Below are 11,645 nucleotides of genomic sequence, written 5' to 3' on the forward strand. Positions count from 1 at the left end.
TCCCGTATGTTACATCTTTTTTCACTATATCTTAAAAACGAGTCCCGATACTAGAAGCCAATCCATTACGATCTGTATACTTAATGCGACTGCGAGTCGGTCCCGCTAGGATTGTTGAGCGCTGAACCTTAGGTTTCAAACTGTAACAATGCATTGATATAGCAAAGGGCAGTCACTTACTCTCGCTTTAGAACAGTGATATATAAGAGTTTCTAAGGTTTTTGCCATTTTTACTTGGTCTCGCTAGGCAATAGGTTTAATGCATTCCTGTTCTAGGAGTCTCTAGTTCTCAGTATCATATTCTCCTGGGAGTCTTGACAATTTACGCAGGAACTAAATCCAATCAGTTTAACCAATGCAACTATTATTGTTAAGGCACTTTAAAGAATAGACTAACCAAAGTTGACCAAAGTGCTTGTCATAGTGGAGAATATATAAAGACATCATAAATGTGTCACGAGATACGCAGTGTGATCACCGTGATGATAAAGACCATTTGGTGCGGAATATATCAGTGGACTTGTATGATCTGTGAACAACATGATTTCGCTGAATGTGGTTTTCCTTGTTTTAGTCTTGGGTTCGTCACTTTGTTGTGAGTTTTGTACTATTTTATGGGTAAAGTTTTTATGTGGTCAATGTTTTCCATGGGGTGTTTCTAGCTTTTTGGCATGGCTCTTAAGGACGAAAAACTGTCCGCCACTTTTTTGGGTTCCAGACTGAAGATAGCCTCAACAAAGTACTGGATGGTAGTTCGCCATGAAATATAATTTGTCACCAGTGTTATTCCCAGAGGATGGAAGCCTCTAACTTGCGGGTAATCCCTTGACTGTTGTGTACCTCCAGTGATATTGATTCTGGGGCTCCTATTGGATAGGTCAGGTCAAGGAATATTTCAGGGAGAAAGAAGGTCGAGAACACGGTAGAAGGAGAGCTGAGCTACGGTGCGACAGAGTCCTACAGGTCGTGGACTTGGAACCCCAACTCATAAGGACTCAGCTTTAGGTACAATTTTAAGCTGTCCCTCGCTCATGAGATCTAAAACCAAGGCAACCAAAAACGACCATAGAGTTTCTATTCTGACTGTAACACCGGGCCAGGTACTGCTCCTAATATGGCGGATTTTATCAAGTCAAAAAAACCAGGCAATAACAAAGGCTGAAACAGGAGCCTAATTGCATACAATGATGAATATACAATGTTAAGAAATCCTCACAATAGGAATTAAACTGAAGAGTCGTTACAACAAAAGATACTGTAAGCTAAATACACAATAATTGAGCTCTTTGGTAACAATAATGTACTTGTATGCAACAACATTTCTTTTTATCTTGGTCCTTGTATCTTCTTAGCTTGTCTGTACCGCATAATATTGTGATACCGTCAAGCGGCTTTTACATTACTAATGTCTAGTAAATTCAGGACTGACAAACAAACACTTAGAATAACCTAGCGATGATTCTACACTTGTTTCAGAATCATTTAATGCAGGCTGAATTAGTTATTGAGAAAGCATCGCCGCTCTTGATTAGCTCGCGGAAACGACACTCGCGACGAGATAGATACACTGGGCCGACCAACACGGTTTAGCAGTAGCAGTGAGAGTTAGGATTATCAGAATATTGCATATTTGTTAAACAGATTTCTCAGTAAATAATAAAGAGACATTGGACATGAAAAATTCTAACGAACATTAAGATAAACTATTCCTCTACAATGTAAGATAACGTAGTTGTGTTATTTTTTTCCTAACGGCACACCTGTGGTTTTTTATAAGAGTATAAGACAGTGACCTTAGTGACGGCTGGATAATTAATTCTCTTTACATCAGCTCACATGTAATATACCATAGAGTAATAATTGTAGTATAGGTGGCATGGAGTTCTATATATCACCTAACTCAGGTTCTCATAAATAAACCCACATGACTATGGGGAATTTTATTCTCTAATTTTTACTATGTTTGATGAGTGTCGTCGAACGCATAATGTATACATACTCATAACCTCACTTGTATGGTACTTCAGGGTGGCAAATTCCCGAATATTCTTTCTGCTATGCTTCATATTTCCTTGAAAATGTCCATTGCGGACCACCCAGGGTGTAAGTGTTTCGTTCGTGTTGCTAGCTGTATGTTCTTATATATATAAACATCCTTGAAGTATGTTTGCTACTATTTGCGAGAGTACTTGGTGACTTGACCTAGATTAAGAAAATTGGCAGAAATAAGATTGTACTATACAGGGCATATGAATGTTAGTATAAACTTTGTGCAGCACTTTTACCACTCGTAATCCATTAAGATTTACTTACTATTTAGCTTGCTTGAGGTGGTATTATATTGAATTTCGATATGTCTTAATTGGAATATTTGTATGTTTGTGATCAGTCTCTCCATAGACATATTCCAGCTGGGTTCAAATTGTGTATCGTTTGTGTTTATTTTATTTTGTGATATGTTAGCATTAGTATATACTTCAAGTTATTGCAACTGTGTTGTGCATTAGCTAGATGGTTTTGGTGAATGATCCTACTTTACAAGGAATGGTCTTTCCTTTCAAGTTTCAAGCCTCTCCGGTATATTGCAGTATCACTGGTGGTTTAGAGGTAAACAACCACCAAAACAATATCATAGCCCTTAGTTTCAGCAGGCAAGTTGCCATAGTAGAGTGGTAACTCAATGATATCGACAAGGAACCTCGATTTTAGCTTCTCGCCCTTCTGGTAGCTCAGCGGGAGGCCCTATCACACCTCGAGGGCTTTTGTAGTCTTGTGAGATTTTATAAAGGTGCCAGATGCCTCCGGGGAAGTTAGGCCCTCGTGGCTAAGGTGTACTCAATCGTCCTCTCACTGTTCTCCTGCCTTTACTAATTCATCTAGAACATTTTGTCCAATTGATCTGTAAGTCTCACAGGAGTATGTCGCTAAGAATTTGGATTTATTGCCGGGTCAAATCATAGATATGCACTGGAGGATCCTGGGGACTTTTTTTTAAAAGACAGTCAAGGGATTAATTTTAGTGAAATTAACCGCGCGATATAAAGATCTAGGAACTCCAGGATTCAACTGCTCTTGGGGTTCAAATAAGAATTTCAATAATGGTTCATGGCTTTTAACTCACTCATGTCCAAGGGGGTACTATGTTGAGCTATTTCCGTCTGGACCAAAGTGGGCGGACAGTTTCGTCTTTTTTGGCCTAAGAGCCATGCCAAAAGCTAAAACAACAAATTAGTGGTGGAGTAATCATTTTAGAACCCATACTGTAAAAAATTGTTTTTTAATCCCCCCTGATAAATAATTGGTATTTCACACCTAAATTTAGGGCTCATTCATTAGCAAGTGACTGTCAACCTCTCTGCGAGCACTAAACAGAAACCTGGGATACTGTTACAATCATACATCACTGTTTATATTCAGTGGTCAACTGCTTTCCACTCCAAACACTACAGTCTCTTTATCATGTCGCCACCTGTTGAACTCATTTCTGTTTACATTTATGCAACTCGTCTCCAACATATTTATTCTCCACATATAGCAGGCACTTTGGTCAACTTTGGTTGTTTTTAAAGATGCTTAACAAATAAAGTTGCATTAGGCATCTTGCGATTTTGGATTGGATATCCTGCGTAAATGTCAAATCCCAAATATGATCTGAACTAAGACTCAAAACCAGGATATGCATGTAAACCTACCTAGAGACAAGTAAAAGGCAAAAACCTTAAAACCTTATTATTTAATGTAAGTGACTGCCTTTGCTAATCAATGCATTGTTACAGTTTGAAACTAGGTTCAGCGCTCAACAATCCTACAAACAAACATTTTGGTGAGTGTTTACATTTGTAAGCTTTCATGTTATATGATGTGGATCTGTGGATGAAAAAGACACTTACCAGTCACCAGGACTAATATGGTCACTGTTGCAGCGTCACCTGAACACCACCAAAACACACACAGCAGGTCAGAATAAGTTTTGACAAGGAGCCACTATCACCCTTCCATCACAGCCTCACCATGCAGGTTTTGTCTGGTTTCTGCCTGTGCTTCATTAGCTCCTCCAACTTGAGCTCGTCCTCCAGCTGCTGCTCCAGATCGTTCTCAAAGCTCTCCTCTGCAGCGCTGGCACTCCTATGACAGGAAATAAGATTTGAGGTGTGCTCGTAAACTGAAAAGAATGGTCAGAGTTTAAATCCCACCAACTTGTAATATTTTATAACATTTGATTCAAATCAGTGGTTTATACAGATGTAGGACACTGGTTTCCAACCTGGGGATCCTGACCCAACTAGGGTTCGCATCACGGGGCATCACAAGGCTTTCTTGATTTTAAGTGGTGCAAGAAAACTTTAAAAATATACAGTAGGCCTATATCTCACCATTTCATTCTGTGAAGAAAAATAAATGAAATTGTTTTATTTATTTTAAAGATATAAAAATGAAGCCTTCTGCATTAGAAAAGAGCTCGTAGAGCAATGAGAATAAAACACTGAATTTGTCAAAAAAGAAACCTACTATGTATGATTGTTAAAAATGAAAAATTACATAATACAAACAGAGAATAGTATAAAAGGTCCTAAAATATAAGGAAAAGTCATATCTGATGCAACTTTAACAGGCACAAATTACTTGTTTTACACAAACTTCCTGCAGTTACTGCGTTCACTGTTTGGGTTTTTTGTACAGTTGTTCTGTTGTGTTATTGGTATGCATTAAATAAAATATGTCAGTTACGGATATCACTAATGTACAAAATGATCTGATGTATAAATCATCTGACACACACATCTGTATGACACAAAGCAACGCTACTGGGAGAACTGGCAACTAAACAGCAAACAAACAGGTCAAGTCAGGTGGAAGCAGGAAGTTGTGCCGAAGCAGTTTCTCAGGTTAAGCTGCGTCAATGAATGAGCTGGGAAAGTCATTAGAAAGAGTTTTGAATGTGGAGGGGTGACAAATCTTACAGTCTATCTGATAAGTACCTTGGTTTATATGTGAAGAAGGGATCTGAAGAGGTTGTGGCTAGTAGATCCCCACGTCCAAAGTCTGAATCCACAGTGCTCTCAGTCTCACTTCCCTCTGTGGAAAAAAGGCATTTTAAAACAGCTGTTGTATAAAACCAGAAAGCAAAATAGAAGCTTTATTCATCAATTTTTTACCTGAATTGAGTTCCTTAACCAGTGATGACATTGTGTTGGTGATGGAGTCAGCAGCAATGAGCAGGTCATTTCTCAGATTTCTCCTTGGACCTTTAAAATAGTTTAAAAAAGTGATTAAGCACAGCTTCCAACCTTCCTTCGGACACTATATCCATATGCAAAATGCTTCTGTGTGTGACTGTGTTACCCTGAGCGAAGGCCTCCTGAACATCCCCTCCCACGCCCATGAGTGAGTCCTGAGGTGTGTGAGTTGGGGTCGTGCCGGCAGAGTGGATTGGTGTGGGGATCGGCCGATTGATGGTGTGGCTGGGGGAAGAGCGTGGAGAGCCAGGACCCTGAGTCTGCAACACATACAGACCGTTTTTTAGTGTTAACTAGTGTGTTTGTAACAGAGAAACACATGTTGTAATAGCAAAGCTGTAAAAAGAATATTATATAATCAGGATCAAAAGGTTCCTTTTTAAAGCACAACGTCCACAAGCAATGCAGCGAATAACTCGTTCCATTTTCAGCATTCAAATTACAGCAAAGAATCATTATTCTAACTGAAAAACAGCAACAAACAATTCAGTTCAATACATCTGAAGTCAACAGAGAAGCTCCTCTGTGCTATGGCTTTAGCAACAAACATTACACACATGTTAGAAATGCACGGTATTTTGCTGCATTTTCTATTATGTAAGCATTTTGGCATAGTAAACATGCTGTTAAAACAGATTCTTCTCTTTAAAAGTTCTTCCAGTTATTTCCACAGACCAAAGCAGAAGTTAGTGCTGTCTGGTGAAGACTGCGTATATCCAAATTTTCAGATAAACTGAAGAATTACAGTACATTCCCATCTTTGGTCTTTTAAAAAGCAAATATTTTGCAGACAGAAAGTTTTCACCCAACAACAACCAAGTATTTATTTCAAACATCTGTGCAATCATTTTGAATCCAAGTATAGTTTCAGTCTCTTTACACTTACAGCTTGTTTCCGTTCCTCCTCCAGCTGAAAAACAATATTTTATGGCTCATGAAACAACAGCCACATTGCATTGAGTATTTCTAAAAAAACAAAACATCCAATCAGTATTTCCTCCAGGACGTGATAAGCATGTAGCTTCCTCATGCAAGTTTAATGGATTAACATCGATCCTTTTAGGCTAATTAGATTGATATCCTCCACACTTGAGCCAGTATAGTAAGCAGTTTATGTAGGCTTTGAGGAACTCCTGTCTTGTTGACTGCAGAAGACATTTTCACACCAAAGGTTATCCTTCTTAGAGGGGGGGCAGGCATGTTGTAAGGTGCGATGGAGCATAATCCCAAACTCAATATCCTGTTCTTAACTCCTCTGTCTGGACTCTTGTCTGCCTCCCGACTAAGAAAGTTATCCCTCTTAGAGGGGGGTAGACATGTTGTCTTGTAGGGTGTGATGGAGCGTAAAAACTCGATATCCTGCTCTGAACTCGTCTATCTGGATTTGTAATCTGGCAGCGTGAAATATCTTAACAGAACATGGCTAATCAGTGGCATTTGTGACATAATTTACCAAACAATGTGTGTGACAGAGGGCACTTTTTGATCCAAATGTAGACAGAACAATAGAATTTGTAACAAAGACCAGAAAACTGCTGATACTCCCAAACAGGACTAATACTAGACATCAGATAATATAATATAGATAGATAAATTATATAATGCTGTTAAAGGTTCGTTTACATAAATTATATCTCATATGGGAGTAAAACAGGCCAAAATAATGACATTTTGATCAGAAGAGAAACACGCAGTAACAGATATTTCATCTATAGCTCAAAATATGAAATTATATATATATGAATGTCCTGTTTTCCGTAAAAAAAAATCTCATGTACTATTAAATATGTACGCCCTCTGAAGGACATGTTGGGTAATTGCTCACATGTTTCCTCATCTGCAAAGTGCAGTGTTTGCTTTACATTAGCTGGAGTGATCATCCACAGCTGGGAGAAATTGTAACACAAGCGAAATGTATCATCTGGCCATATTGCTCACCACCTGCCTCAAAATAAGAACCAAAAAATACAAGCTATAGTACACACATCCATGTAGTCTTTTATAAACGTGCAAACTTCATCTGCAGCAAATCTGAACTGATCCTGGCCAAGAAGCAAACTTTAAACTATAAATTATCACAACCTTATTGTTCCCCACAGCGTGTGTTCTTTCATTAACGATGAAGGCATCTTATCTGTATTCTGTATTTTAGGAATGTGAAGTCAAAGAGATGAAAGGCACATCTGTAGTACCTTGAGAAGCATCATTAGTTGCTCCAGCTGCACCATGAGTTCCCTGCGACTCTCCTGCAGAGTAGACATTCTTTGTTCAAGCTCATCTTTGCGTTGCCTAACAGAGGAAACAAGTTGTACAATGTGATGATACAATAATGTCCCGTCAATAGCAATATGGGGGGAAGAAAATGTGTATGAGCATCTGTAGACTCTAACATACGCTGTTCATTTGTCTAGGAAAAACGGCAAGCAATTACAATATGTACGATGTATTGCAGCGTAAGCAAAACCGTCTGTTATAAACGCTGCATTGTGCAGGATTGAAGCAGGCAGAGTTACCTGAGAAGTCGTAGCTCAGCCAGCAGAGTGGGGTTCTGCTGACCTTTGTCAGGTGGTGGCTGGGAGGCCTCCTCGTGCTGAAGGCGCAGCCGCTGGATTTCCTGCAGGATTTCTCTGTGACAGGCACAAACATTATGCAATTACAACACCAGGTTTTATTTCAGAAATGGTTGATACAAGCATGATTTGTGACATCACAAAGTCGGTCTTGGTAGAACACACTATGTATTGACCCTTTCAGTGAAGTAGGAGACATCTTGTGTCCAGCAGAAAAACTTATGAAAGAAACACATTCATAGATTCTGTATTTTTAATGATTTCTAAATGATTTGTGTGGAATTTTTTTGCAGGAAAAAACATCAGACACACATTATTTCTCCAAGCAGACTATTTGTATATGTCTTTATACTGGTCTGGAGATGATCATTAAATCTAAACTTAAACCTGCAACGACTGTTTGGGCCACTTGGTGGCAGTGGAAACAAGTTGTGAGCACAGCATTTTATCACCTTGGTTATTTACACATTCAGCAGGTACAGAGCAACATTAGTTTATGTCCACTTGATGAATATAAATCCAGTATTCACTCTCTTTCAGCTATACAAACTCCTGAGGGGTATATCTGTCTCTTTAGCTGCTGAATACTCTATATATGTATTCTGCTATATATATATTCTGCTATGTTTATATAAGATACTATTAAAATGGCTCTGTTCTATTCAAGAGTCTCTCTGAGCCATTACACTGTGACAGTGAGCCTATAAAGCTCTGTAGAGCTGATGGAAACTCAAGGTTTCTCACCACAAGTGACCTCTGTCATATACAAGTAGTCATGTGATCTATCGCTTTATATAGAAACGTTAATTACAGCTGCATTAAAACCTACGTACTTGTTCATTGTTGCCTATAATTAAACTTTCGTCTCAGCTATGGTTTCATTATTCACAATCATTTGTTGATATTATTTTAATATCAAATTTGCTGTTACTTTCTATCTTACTCTGTGTTACTTATTTTAATCGAATATATATATATATATGTATATGTATATATACATATATTTTATACAGCATTCATACTAATAATTAGAGTTTATAATAATGTGAAGAGAAGAGACAAACAGAAAAGATATAACAGTATCACTAAGGCACTCATCCCTTACCTGTTTTTGCTCTCGAGCTCGGCAATGAGCTGCCTCTGCTGTTTGTTGGCATCCAGAGAGCAGGGGAGGTCTGTGGGGACCCTCTGCTGTTGAGCCTGTCGGTGAAACCAAGCAAGAGACATCACGTGAGCTGGCTTTACCTCTGGATGATGTCATCCACTACCTTATCTCATATCTCACAAAGGGGGGGGGGCAAAACAGTCAAGTCACCAGCCATCCATCAAGACCTGATCAGAACATAACCAGGCATATGAGTCAGGTTAGAAATGATCACCACCTGTAAATCCCTTAATCATCGTAGCAATAAGAAGAATTGAAATCCCAAAGGCATCACTCTTCTCATCACTGACATTTTTTTGGCAGTACACACAGATGAAAGATGCTACGATATTGTGTGCAATAAATGTCTTATATATATATATATCTCACCGCAGCATCAGCAGCCAGTCTAGCAGCATAGCGGGCGATGAGACTGTGCTCCTCATCTTGATGGTTACTGCTCTCCAGCAAACTGATCAAGAGGAAAATAGAGATGGGAACCACAACATGAAACAGTTACTACACAGCGACAGCAGGTGCAGGAAAAGATGCAAAAATCCAAGAAAGTTTAGTTTTGTCCAGGAGTCAGATTAGTTCGCTGGCAGGAAAGCTTCATAGGTTTTACAGCAGAGGCCCACGAAATCATGCTAAGCTACTTATGTAAAACCACAAAAGCAGGAATGAAGTTGGGTTATTATATAAAAGTGGAGGTGAAGTAATTATTCGCTTTGTATTTAAAGACCAGAAGCATTACTTGTACAGTCTGATCACTGATACAGAAAGAAAAATGCAAATAGGGTTATGTATTTGCAAGCCCGCATACAATAGAGCACTCAAATGCACTCAAACAGGAAGATATGGAGGGGTTTAGAGCTGCTAATATAATACAGATAGCCAAAATGATAGATGACATGGCACACACAGGCATATTAGTGCGCACACACACAGAAAATACAGGCATCCCTATTTTCATGGGTTCAGGAAAGAATATGGCGTATTCCCAGTGAAAAAATAAAAACCAGTCAGCGTACACATCAGTTTTGTTTTGTTTTTAAAAAAATTACACAAGAGTTACTGAACCAAACACTCAAAACTCATTTCAGAGATTACATTATAAGGAGGCAGTCAAGTCTGAGAAAAACAGCAGCTAAAAGTGTTTAAAGTATTTGGTACCAATTTAAGAACTAATCTGCCCTAAGCATTTGGAGTTCTACAATTTTAATGTGACAAATATGAAACTATTTGCCCTTTTTTAGTACATTTTATGATTGGGACAAGCGTTAAACTTAATATCACAGAATCATGTGTATACTTACAAGGTCTTTTGATGACTCAAATGTAAAAGTAGTAGGAATCAAAGGAAGTCTACAGCATTCTCTTATTATAAATTAACTCTGATACCATTCTGGATACAAATCAGTCAGAAACAACTGTTGCTGCTGAATAAGCCGAGGTGACTAGTCTGTACAACTGACAGCATGCAGCGTTAGGGCTGTAACACACTGAGAACAGGGTTAGGTTAGGGGAAGGATTGCGAGGTGGCAGTTCAGCAGAGCACATAGTTTCCACTGGTGTTTGGCAAACACAGCACCACACCAACTAACCATATTTTGGGGTTGTTTTGAAGCAGATTCACATAGAGGCCAATCAGAGCATGTTCGTCAGCAAGTCTATCAGCAACATCGAGGTTGTAGTTCAACCTGGAACAGTGCAGGGTTTCAACAAAACATAAAACATTAAATTACACAGGTGACAATAGAGGGACAGGGGGTGAGAGGGGAGAGGAAGCAGAGAGAGAGAGAGAGAGAGAGAGAAAGAGAGAGAGACAGAGAGAAAGGAGGGAACGCAATAAAAGAGAAGAGGAGGAGAGTGGCTGAAAAAAAGCAGCCATTCATGGCTGACTAGAGAGAAACAAGGCCATATTATGTTTGGGAGAGACACCACTGATGAAGGCTATGAGCATGATTAAGGACATGCCCGGCAAAAAAACCCTCTACAAGCTACATGCACTGTTTACATTTGAGAAGCATTAATCACCAAGTGCTCTATCATTAAACCTATTGAAAGTTATTATTTTTGAGTCAAACAATCTACTGTCCAAAGATATGGCTAACAGTCTTTTTGATGTCACACCCATATTGAGGCACCCATATTTGCACCTGGATCACAAACCCTATAGCAAACAATCATACTGCCATTATGAAGGGTCAATGCAGAAACAACAAAGAAATGCATAGTCGACCCTTAAAGAAAGACATTAAGACATTTAAAAAAAATAAGTGCATATTGTTTGTTAGTCTTGCTTCCAATTTTGATTATTTGCTAATTTAATCTTAATGTCTACCTGAAAAATTGCCATTTCGATTCGTTAACCAGCAAGATAACAAACCATTAAGCTAATTTAGCAATTATCTGGATTATTATGGATATCTTTGCATCACTTTATGGAAGTGCAATACCAAATTGCTAACTCAACACCTTTAACTGTATATTCCAGCTGCTTAAAGTCCTTGTTGTGCAAAAGATAGCCAGCCAGACTCTAGAGGGCTCATCACCTGAAAGCCCTGTATTATATGACATGGTCTCAGACTGTGCAAACACAGTAATTGCAACGTGAGATGCTCTGACATGCACATTGAGAATAACCTAAAGAACGCCATTCACTCATCACATCTGTATGTTTTTCTATAAGCC

General features: G+C 38.8%; 1 protein-coding gene across 7 annotated transcripts in view; it reads right to left on the minus strand.

Moving 5' to 3' along the window:
- dtna (dystrobrevin, alpha) overlaps window positions 1–11,645 on the minus strand; it is a 24,749-nt gene that overhangs the window by 1,896 nt on the left and 11,208 nt on the right. For all 7 annotated transcript variants that reach the window (XM_035671184.1, XM_035671185.1, XM_035671181.1 and 4 more), the window contains 11 exons: window positions 10,556–10,651; window positions 9,342–9,423; window positions 8,913–9,007; window positions 7,751–7,864; window positions 7,430–7,526; window positions 6,124–6,147; window positions 5,344–5,497; window positions 5,157–5,246; window positions 4,980–5,076; window positions 4,011–4,125; window positions 3,891–3,929 (listed from right to left, as the gene is read on the minus strand). In XM_035671184.1, the coding sequence (XP_035527077.1) occupies window positions 3,912–3,929; window positions 4,011–4,125; window positions 4,980–5,076; window positions 5,157–5,246; window positions 5,344–5,497; window positions 6,124–6,147; window positions 7,430–7,526; window positions 7,751–7,864; window positions 8,913–9,007; window positions 9,342–9,423; window positions 10,556–10,651 (982 nt within the window). In that variant the 3' untranslated portion in view covers window positions 3,891–3,911. The remainder of the gene's footprint in view (window positions 1–3,890; window positions 3,930–4,010; window positions 4,126–4,979; window positions 5,077–5,156; window positions 5,247–5,343; window positions 5,498–6,123; window positions 6,148–7,429; window positions 7,527–7,750; window positions 7,865–8,912; window positions 9,008–9,341; window positions 9,424–10,555; window positions 10,652–11,645) is intronic.

Source organism: Morone saxatilis, unplaced genomic scaffold (genome assembly GCF_004916995.1).
Source record: "Morone saxatilis isolate NCDOM2014 unplaced genomic scaffold, NCSU_SB_2.0 Contig23, whole genome shotgun sequence".
NCBI lineage: Eukaryota > Metazoa > Chordata > Actinopteri > Moronidae > Morone > Morone saxatilis.